General features: G+C 50.0%; 1 protein-coding gene across 6 annotated transcripts in view; it reads right to left on the bottom strand.

Moving 5' to 3' along the window:
- Window positions 1-19,877, bottom strand: part of Kif21b (kinesin family member 21B) — a 49,458-nt gene that overhangs the window by 20,631 nt on the left and 8,950 nt on the right. For all 6 annotated transcript variants that reach the window (XR_003849127.1, XR_003849126.1, XR_003849128.1 and 3 more), the window contains exons 2-17: window positions 15,226-15,448; window positions 14,731-14,913; window positions 12,546-12,695; window positions 12,311-12,445; window positions 11,793-11,963; window positions 11,392-11,507; window positions 10,766-10,961; window positions 8,920-9,109; window positions 8,138-8,201; window positions 7,816-8,034; window positions 7,390-7,471; window positions 6,898-7,015; window positions 5,947-6,138; window positions 3,966-4,165; window positions 1,198-1,305; window positions 600-668 (exon numbers count right to left, since the gene is read on the bottom strand). Coding sequence is in view for 2 of the 6 variants with exons in the window: in XM_008830281.3 (XP_008828503.1) it covers window positions 600-668; window positions 1,198-1,305; window positions 3,966-4,165; window positions 5,947-6,138; window positions 6,898-7,015; window positions 7,390-7,471; window positions 7,816-8,034; window positions 8,138-8,201; window positions 8,920-9,109; window positions 10,766-10,961; window positions 11,392-11,507; window positions 11,793-11,963; window positions 12,311-12,445; window positions 12,546-12,695; window positions 14,731-14,913; window positions 15,226-15,448 (2,416 nt within the window). In the remaining 4 variants the exon portion in view is untranslated. The remainder of the gene's footprint in view (window positions 1-599; window positions 669-1,197; window positions 1,306-3,965; window positions 4,166-5,946; window positions 6,139-6,897; window positions 7,016-7,389; window positions 7,472-7,815; window positions 8,035-8,137; window positions 8,202-8,919; window positions 9,110-10,765; window positions 10,962-11,391; window positions 11,508-11,792; window positions 11,964-12,310; window positions 12,446-12,545; window positions 12,696-14,730; window positions 14,914-15,225; window positions 15,449-19,877) is intronic.

Below are 19,877 nucleotides of genomic sequence, written 5' to 3' on the forward strand. Positions count from 1 at the left end.
CTGCAGAAGTGCCAAGAAGTCTCTGATGTGAAATCAATGCAAGAGATGTCCGTCTGTCTGTCTCTGGAGGGCTATGTATTTGTGAGTGGCATGCACATGTGTTGGCTTGCATGTGGAGCCCAGAGGTGGACACTGAGTGTCTTGGTCTGTTACTCTCCCCCTTATTTTTAAAGACATTTTAAGATATTTTTAAGTCTTTCACTGAACCCAGAGCCTGGCCAGCGAGTTCTGGGGATCCACCTGTCTCCACCATGCCCCAACTTTTACGTGGGTGCTGAGAGTTGAAACACAGGTCCTCATGCTTGTGTGGCAAGTACTCTTCTAACTGGGTCATCTCTCTAGCCTTTTTTGTTCTTTTTTAAATGACCAGCGTGGCATTTGGGGATGCAGTCTGTAGCCTGCCCTCTACCTCGGCTCTCTGTTTGAGAAGGCATGTTGCAAAACCTATGTTGCAAACAATTTGGCGAGACTATGTTTGATGAATGAAAGGAGAGCCAGGGCCACGAGTAGCATAGCGTCCCCTCTTACTCCTCAGAGGAGAGCACCCGAAGAGCCAGGGCTAACCCTGTGTACCCAATCGGTCTGCTGAGAGAGCTTACCTCCTGGGTCTTCCTCCTCAGGACTATTTCCTGCTGCCGCTTCTGAGACTCCAGGGCCCGGATCTGAAACTGAGAGAAAAGGGCTGGGCCACATTCAGCTGCCCACATCCTTTCTGTCCTGGCAGGGCTGGGGACAGACTGGACAATTTGGTAGCCAATGCTCAAGATTTTCTTGTGTGGAGTGATTCTCATGTAACCAAACAGTTAATAACATGGGACCCAAAGTTACATGATCCATCCAGAGGTGGCAGTGAGTCAAGGACTCCTGCCCCGCAAGGGCAATTCCCTTGGTCTTATCTCCTACCATGGACATGAATCTGAACTAGAAGGCTCAACCCTCCTGGGCTGGTGTTTCTGGGCCTGAAGCTTCATGTGCCTGATTTGCTGGTGACCCTGGGCAAATTTCTGCCTACATACTTCCTTAGGACATATGGGGAGCTAGGCCAGAAACCTACAATGGCCCTGCCCTTTAGATAGGCTGACTCTGCTCCAAGTATGACTAGTTACTTGGGACAGCAGGAACTGGGGCCAACTTGGCTGGGATGGCTGGGCATGCCCATGGGAGACTGGGAGGCTGAGAACTGTTAAGGTCCCTTACCTCCTGCCGCCGCTGTTCCTTCTTGAGCTGTGCGATCTCCCGGTTTCTCTTGGTCTCTACCAGTCGTCGCCGTTGCTGCTCCTCTCGCATCTGCTTCATGAGGGCTACCTGGATGGCAAGAGGCAGTGGACATGAGGCAGGGCTGTGTAGAGGTGACCCATGTGCTCCACGGAGTAGCTAGTTGTTAGGACACTAGGCAGGGATGGCAGCCTTCCAAGCAACATTGACTCAGGGGTCTGGCGCAAGAGATGGCCTCTCCACTTGGGGGCTAAGTCACCTGGACAACATCTTGAAGGAGTGGCTTTACCACTAGCCTCAAAGTATAGGTACTCCCTATAAAGTCCACCTCTGCTCCCACTCAAAGCCACAATCCTCAGTCTGGCTAATCAGAACAGCCAGGTTGCTGGAGGCAGAACTCTCTCCTGCTGACAGCCTGAGCTGTGGACAGTGCCGAGGTGTAGGTCAGGGCCAGGCTTATAACAATAGCAATGTATATTGAGAATCAGATATATGCCAGGACCTGTCCTTATGATAATCATATGAGAAAGTAAAATTTCCTGTTTTATAAAGAAGGAAATGAGCCTTGAAGAATTAAAATGACTTAGGTACTGGAGAGATGACTCAGCAGTTAAGAGCACTGGCTGTTCTTGAAGGGGACCTGGGTTTGGTTTCCTGTATACACATGGTGGCTAACAACCATCCATAACTCCAATTCCAGGGGATCTGATGCCCTATTTTGGCCTCCAAGGGCACTGCACTCACAGGTATACTTACATACACATAAGCAAAATACTCATACACATAAAATAAAAATAAATTTAAAAAATTAAAATGACTTAGAGCCGCAGAACTAGGAATGGATGGCCAGACTGAGAGCCCATTTCATTTTGCCTCCTAATACAGGGTCCAAGACCCAGCTACATAACTTGCCTGTGTGGCTGCATGCCTCACTCCAGGGAACTGAGCACACTCCAGGCATAGGACAGTGGTGAAGTGAGCCTAGTACTGAGAACAGAATTGCTCTGAGACAGGAGTCACTATGCCCTCTTGTGCAGAGACCCTGCAGCTGGGGGCCCAAACCCAGTTCAGTTCTGAGCATGGGCAGGGGGACCCTTAGACACTGGCCCTGCTTACAGTCCTTGGCTACTGCTCCTTCTACCCTTCTACTGAAGTACCTGGTCCCTACTAGGGTAGCCCCTGGGATGACCCTATGCTGTTCTTTTCCACTTTTAGCCCTGGAATCACACAAGCACAGTCACATGGATAGAGTTGGGCCCTGGCTGAAGGCCTTGGCTGCTAGAGATTGAAGCACATGCCATATGTGGATCCTTCTATCTTCAACCATGTCCTGGGTACTAGGCTGCTTTTTCAAGTTTCAGAGCCCCATGAGAATAGCCTTTTGTGGGGCTTTTCAGGGAAATGCCCACTGGAGCTGGCCAGGAAAGGCTGGGAGTACCTTGTAGAGAGTACCAACAAGAACTCCAGGGAGGGAGAAAGGGAGGGAGGGAGGGAGGGAGGGAGGGAAGAAAGGAAAGAAAGACTATCTAAGACAGGATTGGAATAACTATAGTTTGGTAAAGGGGCAGATCAAAGGGGACTGCAGACAGCTCTGCCTAGAGATAAGGCCCACTGGGCCTCCCTCCATACTACCAAATGGCATCTGGGCCAGAGAACTTCGTAGGTACTTGAATACCAAGTACCTTCATCGCCAGTGGCGTCTTGTCCACAGGATAGATGCACTGAAGTAGTGAAAACAGGGCTCATTGGGGCTAAGCCAGTCTGAGCACAGCAAGGTAGGGCCTCCTTCATCCTTCTCAGATCTTGTCCACAGGATAGATGCACTGAAGTAGTGAAAACAGGGCTCATTGGGCTAAGCCAGTCTGAGCACAGCAAGGTAGGGCCTCCTTCATCCTTCTCAGCTGACAGAAACCTGGATTTTGTCCCAGGCTTGGGGACAGAGCCTGCCCAGGTGTAGGTCTACTTCCTCTACGATCGATATCAGCCAGCAAGGCACTGCCTCTTTCCTGTGTGCACTGTTCAGCATCCATTGAGTCAGCAGGAAAGACAGAGTTACTGATGGCTCATATTCCACGAGTCCTCGAGGGACTCATCTTGCTGGGGCTGCTACTTTTGTTAGGCTCTGATAAGGGTCTAGCCCCAGAGCCTAGCCAAGATCTGCAGGGAGCTGGGAGACATATGAAGCTAAGGGCCAGGGCAGGAAGGTCCAAAAAAGTAGAAAAGGGAGCCCCAAGCCACCATGAACACATGATAGCTTGGAAGGTCAAGGACAGAATTTCACATTCCAGAGTTACCTCCTGGTAGCAGGAATTAACATCCTTGGGCCTCAAATCTCCATGAATACAATGGGAATTGCATCCTTTTTTTTTTTTTGGCTAAGGATGGACCATGACCCAGCATATAAGATGCCTTGCCAAGAACTTGGCCACAGTGACAATTATTATGGTGATTAAAGAAAGGCAAAGGTTGTATTAAGTATTCGTGTGCAGAGAAGGCAATTTGTAGTATAGTTTCCTACCACAGGGCAGCATTGCCTGCACACTCACTCTACACAGGAGCCCAGTACTGGGATGAGGTTACACACTCAGCTAAGAGGGGAGTGTCCATGGTTGGGACAGGGCTGAACCAGGCAATGGTGCATGTCTGGTGGAAGATCCACACTTGACAACAGTGACAATGTTTGACGTGGAATGTGAATTCTAAGATGTGGCACAGTCCCCCAGTCCTCACCCCTCATACCCTCTGCCTACCTTGGCCTTCTTCATCTCTGCCACCTCCGCCTGCAGCTTCTTCAGCTCCCTTTCATAGCGCGACTGGTTCTTGAGCAGCCTGGCATGCTCTTTTTGAGCAGCCTGTAGCTTCTGCAGGTCCCGGTTCATCTCTCGAAGCCTCTTCTCATAATCTGCCTTGATCTTATTGGCCTTCTCCTCCGTGTAACACTCCATGGTGCCTGAGAACAGTAAAAAAGCAGCTGTCAGAGCCACGGGCCCCATGGCTCCCACTAAATGTGGGCCCAAAGAGGAGATGGGGGCCCTGGGTTCAAATCTCAGCGTGTCACCTCACCCCTCCCTGAGCCTGTTTCTTCATTTGAACAATGGGGGGGCGATGTTAACAGATGCCCAAGGGCCTTTCCTGTTCTGACATTCTATTGTTCACTGGTGTTTTCATCCTGAGATCTCTGAGCCCCTGGGAAGGTAGGGACAGCAGAAAGGGAAGAGTTAACGACACCAATAAAAGACAGAGTGATGTGGGCCCTAGCAGAAGGAATAAGCTGATTCCCATGCAGACTCTCCCACCTGAATGCCTGAATTGCTAACAGACATCCCCAACTGAGCAAGTCAAGACCAACCCCTGACTTCCACCTCTTACCCCATCTCAGTGAACCTCATCGCCTGTCCAGCAAAAACTTTAGTTCAAACTACACTCAAAATCTGAGCACATCTCACCATTTCTAACATTTCTAAGTTTCCTAAGCAGGCTTCAACTTCCACTTCCATCTCCCTACACACTAGCCAGGACGATGTTTTTAAAATGCTTCCAAATCTTCTAAAATCTCTCTCAAAACTCCTAACCTTCTCATCTTTCTAGAGCCAAGACAATGCCCTTACAAGGGCAGACATAACCTGTTCTCTGCTCTGTCATTCCACCAACATGCCAGGCACATGGCTGCCTCGGGGCCTTGGAGTCTTCTGTTCCTTCTCCTGGAATGTTCTCTCCATTGCTCATTCTGTTCTTGTGCCCCCTTATCTCCTTCAAGTCACACTCAAAGGCCTCCCCCGTGTAGCCTTCCATGGTCTCCTTTCTCAAGCCCCAAACCCATCCTCTTTTCTTGCCATATTAAAAAAATAATAATATAGTGGCGTAAATTGGTCCTGTGTACTGAAGCAATAAAGCTGCTTTAAATCATTAAAAATAATAATAATAATAATAATAGGCAACATCAGCCCTGCTAGCAAACCTGTTATCTTGTGGATGCCTGTCTTCTGCACTGCAGCATGAGAACAGGAATTTTGCCCATTTCAACAACTCTAGCATCTAGAATAATGCCTGTGCTGAGACACATTCAACTCCTGTTTGCTGAATAAGTGGATAAGGAAATGAATCATGAAAGGAGTGGGCACAGAACAGTATAAGGAGGTAGAATTTTGGAAGGTTTATAAACTGGATATGAGGCGGGGGAGACTGGGAGGTATCTTAGTCACATGCCTAGGTAGATAAAGGATAAAAGATTCTAATATATAAGATGAAAGAAAAAATCTGGGTATGGTGGGGAGTATCTGTGGTTCTAGCACTAGGGAGGTTGAGGCAGAGGATTGTCACAAGTCTGAGGCCAGCCTGGGCTACATAGTGAGACTCTGTCTCAAACAACAGCACAAGAAAAATAGAAAAAGGTGGGGTGGCTGCTAAGATGGTTCAGCAGACAAAAGTGCCTGCTGACAAACCTGATGACCAGAGATTAATCCCCGAGACCCACATGGTGGAAGAAGAGAACTGACTCTCCCTGCAAGTTGTCCTCTGACCTCCACATAAGTGCAATCTCAATCTCTCTCTTTTTCGCTCCCCCCCCGCCGCCTCCACACACAAAATGTAATTTTCAAAACCAAAAAAATCTAGTGGAGGAACTGGGTCAGATGCAAGGACTTTAACTGTGGGCAAAGGGTCACAGTGAAAGGGCCGGAGGGTCCTTGTGCAGGGCAGGGAATCAGGAAAGGGAAGGCGGCATGGCCTCACTGAGGTTCTGCAGCACACGGTCACGTTCCAGCTGTGTGTCTCGGATCTTGTTCTGCAGCAGGATCAGTTTTTCCTCATACTGGTGCTTAAGCGTCTGCAGCCTCCGCTGGCTGTTCTCCAGCTCATCGATCAGCTTCTGTTTGATCTCAATTTCGCATGTCAGGTCGGCCAGGTCCGCCTGGAAGTTCACCTCTGTGGGGCCAGGCAGAGCCAGACTTAGCCCCATGCCAGGTGCCAGGGTAAGGAAGCAGCCTTCCCAGTTTGGGGGATGGGGAATATGGGACTTCCTCTGGTCAGCAGTGACCAGTTGGTGACCAAGTGCAAGTGGTACCAGACAGGGCAGCACATTTAAAGAGCAGCCCCAGGAATGCATGACTGGGTCAGGAGCTCAGGGGGTGTCTACTGCCCTCCCCAGTCCTGCTGGGCCCAGGAGCCTATATCTACAATGACAGATGACATGGAACCGTTTTTGATGGAGGAGGGCGAAGTGACCTTGTAGGGCTGTGGGCTAGGGATGGCAGCAACACAGAACTGAAGGACAGAGATCTTCACTTGGAGGAGGGCACTAGCCAAGGTCATTCAATGCTTCACTCTGCATTGACTAAACTGGGTCAGGAACCCTCCGAGCATGTTTGCAGGGAAACCTAACAGCTTTACAAGGTAGCTGTAAGCACTGGATTCCATCAAGTCTTGTGAAGGGTCAAGTTAAGGACAGTGGTGGGCATATAAGGAAAGCTAAGTGTTTTCCATCATTTGTCATTAATATTGTTTTTGTTGGCTTCTGGGAGTCTGAGCCCTGGACAAGCACAGTCTCTGAGAATTCCAACAGGCCTGATCCCGCCCAAAGGCATCTGAATTTTTTCCTCTGGGTCCAGCTCTGATTGACAGCCCCATCATGGGCAATGGGCAGCGGCCACAGGCATCCCATCTCCCCAGCCCAAGCCCACATACCCTTCTCTTCAGGGTCTGAATCTGAGTCCACCAGGCTCTCCTCACTGCCAGAGTCCTCATCTTCATCTTCACGCCCTTCCTCCTCCTCACAGCCACTCTCATCTCGCTCTTCCTCCTCCTAGGTACCAAGCACCATTAGGGCTGCACCTGCCTCATGAGAGAGGAGCCCAGAGGCAGAGGCCAGGCCAGATGCAAGGCCTCAGGGGTATCAGCAGGGATGGGAGCCAGCCCACCCTCATTCAGAAAGAGTATCCCCTCCCCCAATAGCCTTGGCACAGCCCTTCTGGAGAATCCTCAGTCCAGCATCATCCATTTGGGATGAGGCAGAGGCCTGAGGGATGGAGATCACCATGACAACTGGTCAAAGTTATCAAGAAGCTCAAGGATCAGCTGGAGGTACCACCCCCACCTGCTACAGTTCACAGATGGAACCCCCCACCCCAGCAGAGACATGGGGATAAGGTCATGGTGAGGGCCAGGGGTGGTCCTCACCTCCTCAGCCTCATTCTCATCAGTCTCCTCACTGTTTTCCTGCTGGAGTTTTGCCCTCTTTTTGAAGGCTTCCTTCTCTGGGCTGCTCATGGAATGAAGAAGAAGCCAGATTAGGGAATTAACACTGTTTAATCATGTAGGCAACGGATGGTAGGGCTGGGCTCCTGCTCTGTAGAAAACCAGATCCTCTTCTTGATCCTCGCCTCCCCAATCACCTTGAATTAACCTTGATGGAAAAGCACAACCTAGAAACTGAATAAATCTGCTCTATGAATTTCCAAGCATTACCCCTGGGAGTGGGGTGAGGCTGAGCAGGGATGGCCCTTCCTGAACATAGGGTGGGGAGTAGTCTTCCTTCCTGGAGGGTAGGTGGGGGTCGACTTGTGACTGTCTTGGCTCTTGGGAAGGTGGTGATGCTCCACTCACCTCTTCCTCCGCTGCCTGACCTCCTTCTTCTTCAGCCGCTCCAGGTCTTGCTTGGCCCTGCGGATCACTTCAGAAGCATCCTCCATGGAGCTGGCTGGGCTGCCCCCAAAGGCTGGACCAGCAGGAGATGCTCCCAGGGAGTAGGGATTTCGAGTTGAGGCCCGTGAGAGACTGCGGCGGAGGGACTCATTCATGGCCTCACTCTCCAGGAGCTTTGTCCTATGTAGGAAAAGGCAGTGGGTGGGGCCAGGTGAGCCACATGGACCCAGGCCTGGCCTGGCCAAGGCCACCCAGCCTGGCTATACGGGACAGGCTCACTCACCGAAGCTCCTCAATCTCCCGGATATAGTTCTGGATCAGAGCACCAATGGCCTCGTTGCCATCACCTGGGAGGGGAAGACAGAAGGAAGATGTGATAAAGATAAAGATAAGCCACAACAAGGACTGGAGTCATTGTGGCTCTAAGGCTGGTGACCTTGCACCTGCCTCCAGCAAGGCAGCTCATATGGACCTTTTCCATAAAGGAATCTGTATGACGGAAATACTTGAACACGAGCACAGTTGTATCCAAGCCCTGCTGGTAATAGTGTGACATTGGAAACAATCTAAACGCCTATCAATAGAGGCTGTTCTAATAAATTATTCAGCATCACATATGGAACATCATGCAGTTGTTTAAAAATTAAGTGGGTTTTAATGTGGAGATTTCTAATACATAATGCTAAATGAAAAATGAAGTCATAAAATACCAAGTATGATCTCATAAACAGAAACTGTAATACATATTCACACACATATACATGACTGCGTACAAATGCATGAAACAAATGGACTGAGAGAGTATGGGAAAGCAGGCACTAAGTTGCTAAGATCCTTCTGAAAAGCAGAAAGGATGTGGGTGAAGCATCTGCTGAGGGGATTAAAATCTTTCACTTTACATATGATTTATCACTTTCATGCTTAACAAAAAGGATGCGTGCGTATTGTGTGTTTCACACAAAGTTATAGGAACAAACGCATAAATTAATTGATCTCTGCATTGGCTGGCTAGCATAGCCTGCCTAATACATGTTGGTGCTATGAGTTTGATGTCCCCCAACTCACCAGCCTTGGCCAGAAGTAGGTTGGCCTCCTGGCTCATGAGATGTGTGACACGGTTGTTGATGGCATCGATGGCCTCCTGCATGGCCTTCACCCTCAGTCGCAGGGCTCCGTTCTCCTTCTGCAGCATGGCGTTCTCCCGGAACAGGTCACTGTAGCCCTCTGCACCATCCTCCCCGATCACCCGCTTGCCCTGGGAAGGGGACAGACAGGGAGTAATCAGGCACTAAATCTCACAGGAGGGGATTTGAGGTGGCATCCTCTTCCATCACCTTCAGCCTTTCCCAAGACTTGGTATACTGCTAGTTTCTCCTTCCTCAGATTTTTTAACACAGTTCCTGTCTCCCACGCTCAAACACTGGATATGGTGGTTCATGCTTATAATCTGAATGTCTAGAAGGCTGAGGCTTGAGGATCACAAGTTCAAGGCCAGCCTGGGCTGCACAGTGAGAACCACTCTCAAAACCAAACAACAAAACTTTACATAGCTCTTCCTGACAAAGAAAGGTCCAGATTTTGGACTTACCTTCCTACCACTCACTTTCATCATCCCGAAATGCTAATCCAAGTGACAAAACCCTACCTGGGCTGGGTAACTGGCATACATGAGAGAGTCAGTCTGGGTGTAAGACAATAGGGAGTGGTGGTGATTGGAGTCAAGAGAGTTACAGGCTGTCTAAAGGAGGCAGCCACTCTGTGGATGTCTCTGTTATCTGGTGACTGTTTAAGTTCAACTGTTGCACCTTAAAGTTGAAATCAGGAGCTATGCAAATTGTAACCAAGGTTTACAGAGTTGTTTGTTGTATATGGAAAAATTTAAATGTTGTTGCAAACTAGCATATTACATCATTTTAAAATTTCTTTCCTCTCTTCCAGTCCCCCAGATGGTATAATAATGCTTGATTAGTCAAAGAAGACATTAAACAAGGACAAAATTTAATGCAACAGAAGTTGCCATAATTTCATTGCCTTGATTCTCTGTGTGTCTTAAGATACAAAAGAAGTCAGTGGCTTTTAGCTGTTTACAAAGAGAGTATGATTGTAAATGTACACTTTGGTTGTGCTTGAATGACAAAATTTCTTCATACAAACCATTACTTTTTTGGCTGCTTAAAAAACAAAACAAAACAGAGTCAGTCACTCTGCCATTCACTCTTGGTAGCACTGTTGGTACTGTTTTAAAAGCTGAGACTTCCTGACTTTCAGAAAAGTTGTCAAATAAATTACATTCTTTTGAAACAAATACAAATGAAACCCACATCTATCTGTATGTCAGATTCAGATTATGGGCCACCAGTGGGCAACATCACCTTTGGTCATACAGAATTAGACATGTCCCCCAAAGCACCCATTTTTCTCATTTGTTATGTTATATATGGCTTTCTTTCTGCCCAGAATGCCTGCTGGCCTCCTTCTCATTTATTTATCAAAATCCCTTTCCACGAAGACCACCCTGACCACTGAAAAAGGAGGCTAACTCTCTTATGCCCCCTGTAACACACAGGACTACACCTGTGTCCCCACTGTCAACCATTCTATACCACAGTGGAGCATTCTCATCTATTCAAACACAGCATGCTCAGTGGACATGAGCTGTGCCTAACTGTACAAAACAACCATGTTAACAAAGCCAGTGTACTCTAATTCTTAGACTGAGCATTCTAAGCCTAGAAGGCTCAGCCTGTGTTGGATTTGCTGTAAAGAAACACTGAGATGGATGGGTGCTGCTAGGAAGGTGGGAGGCTTGCTGAGGACCTAGAGAGATGGTAGAGGGACTATAGGGCAGAGTGTGGAGTGGGATGCTACCAGCTCCTGGTAGGAGTGACTGAAGCAGACATGGGGTACTCACTGCCTTGTACTCCATCAGTTCCATCTGCAGACGTGCAATCTCAGCCCGTAGTGCACTAATCTGTTGGCTGGTCTTATCCTGGTTCACCACCACCTTGTTCTTGATGTTGCGAGCCCGATTGGCATATTTGAGGGTGTTAAGTGTCTCCATGAAGTCCCGATCTGAGGGGCTCACACAGGCAATCATGATGGTCTGGCTGAGGGTGCAACCAGGCTGGGGTGAGGGCAAAGGACACAGCCAGGCCCAGAAGCACTGCGCCCACAACAGAGGTTCTGTTCTGACCATGTTCTCCTCCCCCATCTTAATGCTTGAAGGACCTGGAATCTGGGATGTGGGGCTCTGGATCACTTGGCCAAGGGTTCCCACAGGTACAGAGAGTAACCCTTGAAAGCAGCTAACAAGGTAGGGAGGTGATGATGCCCAACTGCAGAATCCTCTGCTTGGTGATGAGGATATGGCATGGCCCCTCTGTTTGCCTAACATTTCCCATCTATTATCTCATTGTGCTGCCTCCAAGTCTGCAGCCTAGGAGGATAAAATCTCTTTTCCTGGGAGTCAGGCTTTAGGCCCATATCAGTATTTTGGGGGAGCCTCCCCATCCTCTCTGGATTTTGGTCATCAGATACCTGTTACCCCCCAAGGAGTCCTGGAGTAGCCGAGTGAGCTTTGAGTCCCTGTAGGGCACGTGCACTACCTTCTTGCTCTGGTCCCCCAAAGCGCTGATCACATTGCCCAAGGCCAGCTGTGGGAGACAGAGTATAAGCTCAAGAGTCACACAGGAAGGGCAGAAAATACAATCCCAAACCATCTCTATGTGCTGGTGACAGCAGCCCTCAGGCTCCTGGGGGGTTTTATAGACTGACATGATAAAGACCTAAGGCCTGAGGGTGAAGGAAGAAGACCCAGTAGTAGTAACAATGGGTGCCCTGTTCAGCAGCTGGTAAAGGGCCCAAGGAGGGCTGGGTAGCCATGGAAGAGTAGCCTACACCATCTTGCTTCTAGGTCTGGTGACTCTCTGTGTGCCTACCAGGCCACAGTTGATGGAGATGCCCTCCTTGGCTCTCTCGCCAGTGGCCCCTGTCCGCTTCAGTCGTTCTGAGCCAGCCAGGTCCACAAAATGAAATTTAGCAGTAAGTGTCTCATACTCGGTGCTCGTGGGGGCTGCTCCGTCTGGAAGCCCAGTCATCGTCTCATTTACCTGTAGTAGAAAGTGGAATTTGGCTCACTCAAGCCACACCTCCTGATCTTCTGTTCCCAGCTGCCCACCCCACAGCACTCAGGAGAATGAGAGCAGGCTACATGGTACCAACCCCTTGTGTGTGCAGAGCACCTGAAAGCAAATGCAGTTCTTACACAATACTATCAAGTATCATTACCCCATTGCATAAATGGGGTAACTGAGGCTCAAGAGGAATAAGAAAATTCAGCAAGTGGCAGAGGCAAGCTCCAGCTTTAGTATGCTAGCTTAGACCCATGGCTCCTTATCTTGCCTTCCCTGGGATACACCTGGAGCATGTAGCTCTTGGACACCCAAGAGCACCTCACCAGGTCAGGCTGGGTGCACACTCGCATCTGGCATAGATGGATGGTGAAGATGGCGTGGGAGCGGGAGCTCTGTACATTCATCTGTGTGCTAGCTGTGGTACGTGACAGGGCTCCCTGCTTCAGGCACTGGATCAACTGGAGACAGACACAGAGGAGAGGACTCAGGACCCATGTGCTGCAGGGCTCTGGCCTTTAAGGATGCCCATGCCTATCCTGGACCTCAGGGGATGCTTACCTCCTCCTGGGAGCTGATAAGACGAGAAGTCACACCTGTGGTGTAGATGCCACCATTGGCATCCTCATGGATCTTGATGTTGGACCTGCGGTGGCGGGCATCAGGATCACGGGTACTGTCAAACAGGTCAAGGATCTCCTCATTGTAAAGCTGTGATGGGAAGGAAAACAGCAGCTGGGTTCATATGATATACAGCACAGGGCCCCAAAGGACTTCCTCACATTTCTAAAACATCTCAATTTGCAGAAGTGGAAACTGAGGCTCTGGATTCCTGGCTCTTTTTCCTGCACAGGGGAAGGAGAGCATCTAGGCCTGGGCAGAGCCACCCTAAGGGTACACTTACTGCTTTACCCCCCAAGGAATTACTATTCAGCAGCAATCAGCTCCTAAGGGGACAGCTAAGGACTTCACAGGGACAAAGGGATGCAGGTTCTAGGTGTAGGAGATGGGGAAGACATAAACCTGAATCAGGAAGGTTCTACTATATTATCGGGCTAGAAGAGAAGGCATGGGGCTGTGATTCTAGATGAAGGAGGGCAGAGATAGAGTTTGCACAGACCAGGGAGTTAATGCCCTGAGCTCTGAACCTCTGAGGCCTGCAGTCTCTGAGGAGAAGGTGATGCTAACCTCAGGTAGTATGTATGGCTGTGTGCTTCGTCCTTTGCTTAGGAGGGAAGGGGAGCAAGGAGAACAGGCATTATGGCCTATCCTCCTGGGAAGACCATTGGGGCACATGGATGGTGTCGGCTGAGGGGATTCTTATAATTAGAACTGTGGGGAAGTCTGGGATATCACAGACGAGGAGCTGAGGATAGAAAGTGGGAGAAGGAATGGGGTGGCTGGCAGTAGCCAAGAGAATTCCGTGGAACTAGAGAGAGGGGGCAATGCAGCCCTCAGACATCCAAGGCTTTGATGGCCTTAAAGGGACAGAAATATCCCACAGGAAGGGGAAAAGGAAACAGAAGAGATGGTGGAGACAGGGTGCCATAGTGTCTGTCTGTCTGTGTTGGGTCAGACACACTGCATCATTTAACTCCTTGTGTTCACCCCATGGCTTAGATTTGCTAGCCTGCTCTTTGAGCTCTCCATGGCAACAGAATGGTAAAGGGAAAACAGAAAAGTTCTAAAGATATACAGACAGTAAGACACACACACACACACACACACATGCACACGCACACACACACACGCACACGCACACACACATGTGCATATATATACAGAGGCACCAAAAGAACCTAAAATACAGGTCCTTATAGGGAAAATGGCAACCCTGGGTGCCTAGAAAGGAGACACTGGAGCCACAGTCACAGGGTGAGGTATGATAGGCTTGGACAGAATTGCGGCCCCATCTCTCCCTCTGAGGGTCCAGTCAGAGCAGTAAAGTTGGGGGCTGAGAGACCAGGGTGGCTCCAAACCCATCAAATATAGCAGGACAGGGATCCTTAGACTGAGGGGATTAGATATTGAGACTCAGAACTGCCCAACCATGTGTCCCAGAGGAGAAGCCTAGCCAGGCTCCTGGGAGAAATGCCAAGGTGAACCACCTTCCTGAACTCCCTCAAGGGCCCTTTCTAAGAAGGGGCACCAACTCTTGGGGCTACTGATCTGGGGCTTAGCATAGCCCAAATGTGGAGGATCCTAGAGATTCCCTCATGTACCTTCCCCAAAGCCCTTGGCTGCCACAGTTCTAGGCTGACATCTCCTAGTGCCAGGAGGACCAGAGATGAAGGAATATCCCTGCTGGAAGCCTTTCTTCCCTGAGAGTCCAGGAAGCATTTGGGCCCACAAAGACAGAGGAAGGGCCTGCTGAGGGCCAGAAGCAGGATTTTTACCAACTACCAGACTCAGGCTGTCATGCCAGCTTCACTAAGCCCTGAGGAAGAAGAGACATCAACCCCACTTTGCAGATGAGGTATGGAATGGCGACATGACCTGCCCTATGTCAGGGTCAGAATCAGTTAGGGTCTGAGGAGATCACAGATCATCGACTCTAGCCCTATCTGAAGCAGAGTGTCCCATGAAGTGTTTCTCCAGCCCTCGCTTGGATACTTTTAGAACTTGTCCCGTGTAGCTGTTCTGATGGTTCCTTAGCCTCACTTCTCTGCACTGGTAGAGGACCCAGCTTCCATGGTCTTGGGTTCTACCACATCACCCTCCTAACCACCTTCTGAGGCCATAGTACCTCCAGGAATTGAGCGCTGACTTTGAATTCAGGTCCAGTCACGCCCTGTTCCTGTGCCCGCCGCTTGCGCTCGTTGATACCCCTGAAGAGGTGTGCAATGGCCCTCGGGATAATGCCTTGTTCCTCTTCCGATGTTGCTGTGTCGAAGCCGGTGCCCATAGTATATGTCTTCCCGGCCCCCGTCTGTATTGGTAAAGATGGAATACAGGTGTTAACCAGCACCCTCTGGGGGCACCAGCAAGCCTTGGGCCTGGGCCATATCCCCTCACCTGGTTCCTCTAGCCTGGTTCCCTTGTTCCTTTTGGTCCCAAAGCCACACCCCATGAAGTCTTTGATTAAAGGTTGCCTCTGCTAACCAGACATGCAGTAACAATTCAGGTACCAGACAAAGCTACACAGCTGGGCATCAACTGTTCTACAGTGCGCCTGATTCCCTCATTGGATGGGGAGAGACTGAGGTTAAAATGGCCACTGGTTGGGGTAGAGGTGGTTTACCTGCCCATAGGCCAGTACTGTGGCATTGTAGCCCTCGAAGCAGCCTTCAATGAGCTTGTTCACACAGGTTGAATAAATCTGTTCCTGCCAGGTATCCAGGTCAAAAACAAAGTCATAGGTGAAGGCCTTGTCCTTCCCCAGCAGGACCTGGGGCTCCCCGGGGGTGACAGAGGTACAGATGTGGCAGCCTTCAATCTTCTCTTTGGACAGCTGGGGCCGGATCCTGCCCAGGATGTAAAGAGCTCTGGGTTAGGTCCAGCTGGGTGGGGGCTACAGGCAGGCCCGCCTCCCATATTACTGACAATACTCTGCTCGCCCCCCACCCCTCAAGCCAAGAGAGGAAGGAAGGTAGAAGCCTAGGAAACAGCTTTGGAAATATAGATCAACATCACCCACACTAGTAGTTGCTAACATTGACTGAACACTCGGCACACTGATTGTGTGTTAAGTGCATTTTATATACATGAACTCATGCTTTCTTCACCACAAAGCTGTGAGGTATCTAATTGCTGGATTTTATAGATGAGAAAACTAAGGCTGAGGATGTTTCAATAACTTGCTCAAAGTTGCATAACAGAAAGTAATGGGGCCAAACCCAGGTCTGTGGGATATGAAAGCACACATTCCCAGAAATCGGCATCCCTCTTCCAGGGTGAAGAGTCCACCCACTCCGGGGAGACAAAGCTGAAGGCTAGGGTCAGGGAGAGAGCGGCAGGCCTGGTGGCTTCCTACAACTCCAGGTCACGTTCCCCTGAGCTGGTGCTAGTTCCAGAGGAGGCCAGAGCCTCTGCTGAGCCCTATGGGGGCTGTAAGGGTCCTCCAGTGCAGCAGCTACCTTTCTAGGTGCCAGAGCCTGGTGACACTCTCAGGTACAAGCTATGTTTTTTTCCTGGAACTGAAGGGCCAGGCCAAATGCAACGAGGCAGCCCAGGTGAAGTGAAAAGTACCCTGCCAAAGCAAACAGAAGGAACACCAGGCCAGTGACAGGATGGGCTCACATGAGATCCTGGCTCAGAGTGGGGAACCTCACATTGAGGAGGAAGAGTGACATCAGTACTGAGTAGGGAACCAGCCAAGGATAGAACTGTCTCCCCATCCAGTCACCCTTTACTCCCTTTTTCTAAGCGCCACGACAAGGTCCCCATGGCAACCAAGCATGAGCCAGTGAGCATGCGTGAGCAGGGACTGGCAGAAAGCACCCCTCAAACATCCGAAAGCAAGAGTGGGGGTAGACTCTACTGCCCATGGGCTCACAGATGCTGGCCCCATCGACTGTGTACTCACAATGAACTACTTGTCAGGCCCCTTCTCCTAAGCCAACATTTACCAAGAGAAGAAAGGAACAAGGGGCCAGGCCAGCACCCACTCAAGGCCCAGAGGCGCCTAGCTGCAAAGCCCAGGGTGTCCAAGTCACCATCCTACCTGTCATCTTTGCCCCAAGGCCCATTCAGAGCTACTGATTGGGGAGGAGCTCCCAAGCCTGTTGTTGCACTCTACTGAAGTAGACTAGGGAGGGGCAGGTATGTGTGGTGGTAGGTGCATGTGAGCTTCTCAGACAAATGTCTACATGTGTCTGGGAGTCTGGATCTTTCTCCAGAAATTATCTCTGAGGTATAAACAGGTCCCCATGGGTGAGTGGCTCTCTTTAGAAAGGTATGGAAGCCCAAGGAGTCTCCACCCTTACACAGCTCTCCAGGACACAAAAGGGAGCTCAGCTTTCTCACTTCCTACCTGAACCAGTTTCTGACTGAAAAGGGCAAAGCTGATTCTCATTCATTCTCTCCGGACCTGCAAACCAGGAACTTCACATATATATCAAATGTATGCATGTATGTATACACACACATACACACACACACACACACACACACACACACACACACACACACTTATCTCAAGGCTGGCAGGCTCCCACCTTGAACTTCTACCTCTTCCCTAATCACTGTGGCTGACACACACAGAATGCTCACCACATGCCAGGCACTGCCTTCACATTGACATGTGTCTTAACACTTGACCTCACCACAACCCCAAGAGGTCATGACTAGTGCCCTATTGACAGATGAGGAAACTGGAATGGTGTCATTCAGAGTCACAGACAGTGAGGAGCCAGCCCAAGCCCAGACAGGCTGCATATACTGGCCCTTCCATGCTCTTGCACTACACACCTTGCCTTTAAGGTCCAGAGCTCAGAGGGCTAGGAGGAACATCAGACACTCTGGGAAAGCACTGGCAGTTACAGAGTAAGGTGTGGCACTGCACAGGTGACAGGAATTGGAGTTTTGGCCTTAAGATCTTCTGTGACCTAAGCTTTTGGGGCCTAAGACCAGGCACTTCCTCCCAGAGAATATGGGTGCTCTCTGGTGGACCAAGGGTCTATTCCAGCAGCCTTGGAGGACCCTTCAGCTGTGCAGGCAAGCACGAGCTCCTGAGAGCACCCTCCCCATCATGTGGCTGCCTGCGATGGGATTTCTGGATCCAGTTCAAATACCATTTAATTACTACAGGCAGATGGCAATGCTGGCGATTGGAGGAAATCGAATCAGCATCCCTGGAGACAGCGGGAATAGAAAGAGGGAGCAGCAGACCTGCCGTCAGAGCCCTCCCATGAAACAGGCAATAGGTCATCAGCAAGCAGCCCCAAAGCATCTGAGGAGGGAAGGAGTGGCAGAAGAGCAGCCTGGGAGGGCGTATAAAAGGGATTTAGGGGCCAAGAGTTGTGGGGTTATGTGGGCATTCACCCTGGGGTTCTTTGTTGGCCCCACACATCCTGATGTGAGAGGTTCTGTGTCAGAGAGTCCCCCTTGCTGGACCATTCTAAGTGCCAGGATGCTTTGCCAGGTTGTAGGTGCATGAACAGAAAAATGAGTACCAGTTAGAGGATAAGGACATAGACCCTAGATGAGTCATTGATTCTCAGAGCAACTGATTCAGAGCAGGGAGAGTGTGTCAGTCTTGGGAATGAATGAGTGGCAGTGGGAGCAAGGGAAGGAGAATGACAATGCTGCTGATGTGTCCCATGTGCTGGTTGGTGGGCTGGCCAGCACCTACCATTTACCTTACCTTAGTGATGCTAGGAGCTGGGATTTCCCATGTGGGTTCTGAGAACTGAAACCAGGTCCTCTGCAAGAGCACCCAGTACTCTTAACCACTGAGCTATTTCTCCAGCCTCAGAAAATGTAATCTTTAAAATGATTAAATTGTTGAACTGTAGGCCAGTGGCCTATTTTTATCAATAAAGGTTAGTAGCCTACAGATCCTGTGACATTTCTGCTCAAGGACAGTCTGAATCTTACCATCTCACCCCCAGGCTCCAATCCTTTAAGCCTCTGTCTGTCTTGTAAGGAGGGGGTACTGCAGGCTGGACAGCCCTGTTCCAAAAAGGCCCCTGCACGCTCCTAGAACAGAGCAGGCCTATTCGCCACTTGGCAAACCTCAGCAGGGTGGTGGGTGAGAGCCTAAGTAAAGGGCCAGGGCTTTTCAAAGGCAGGATCTGGCACCCGAGGTCCTGCAGCGCGCTTCCTCTGCTCACTGATGAGCAGGGGCTGGGGTGATGTGGGAGGCCATCCCTGCCCCTGCAGCACTGAGAGAGCCTAGCAGGCAACTGCGGAGACCCCCTCCCTGGCCACCCCCTCCTGCCTGGTGCCCAGGAGGTAGGACAAAAGCCGGAGCTGGAGCCCAGGGCTGCGGGAAGAGCTGGCTCAGCGTTTCTTCGCTCTTTGGGAGTAGGACAGGGCGGAAGTGAAGGATAGAGGAGAGCGCCAGGAGGCAGGCCAGGGATGCTGAGAGACTGCCAAGGGCAAAACACAGTCTCTGCAAAGGGTAATAACTGGCTACATTCTGGCAAGGCCTCTACACCCAACTCCAAAGTTTAGGAGGAACCTCACCTCCAACCCATCCCTAGTGACATCACACAATCACCCCTCTCAGGAGTTCTGCCCAGTGACCTTGGGCTCCTAGAGGTTGGCTGTGCTTTTTAGGTAAAATTAGTCCTAACCAATCAGCTGGCTGGCACCTTCCACAGTTGATAACTGAACCTCTCACAAATCTTATCCTGAGGCCTCTAAAGATGAAGGCCAGCCTCTGTGCACTTTAAAAGGATCTTATTTTTCCCTGATGAGAAGTAACAGGCCATGACATTAAAATAACCAAGAGCTGTTCCAGGCTTAAAACCTTCTTTTGAGTTGTTGGCTAAAGGCTACATAACAAGCAACAATGCCAGATAGGAGATACCTTCTTTTGAGTTGTTGGCCAGGGTGGCCAAAGGGATTCCCAGATAGTAACCCAGCATAGAAACTGGGAAATTGAAGAGCAGACCCCAATCTTATCCAAAGGAATATTGACAACTGAATACCACTAGATGAGGAACAGCTGACTCTCCTAAAACAAAGACCTCTAGAAAGGCTGACTATTAGAAGGGCAAGTAGTAGGGAATGGCTGGGGGTGCCGACAACACAGCAGACAGTAGCTGGGATATCAGAGTATAAGGGCTCTAGCCGGGGGAGGGAGGCTATGGGTGGGTGCTACCTGGGAAGTGGGTGTATAAAAAAATGAGATGGTTTAGGATGTTCTGTGTGATGTGCACACACACACACAAATAAATAAATAAATAAATAAATAAATAAATAAAATCAACAATTTTTTAAAAATGT

This window comes from Nannospalax galili, unplaced genomic scaffold (assembly GCF_000622305.1).
Source record: "Nannospalax galili isolate Female #2095 unplaced genomic scaffold, S.galili_v1.0 scaffold113, whole genome shotgun sequence".
NCBI lineage: Eukaryota > Metazoa > Chordata > Mammalia > Rodentia > Spalacidae > Nannospalax > Nannospalax galili.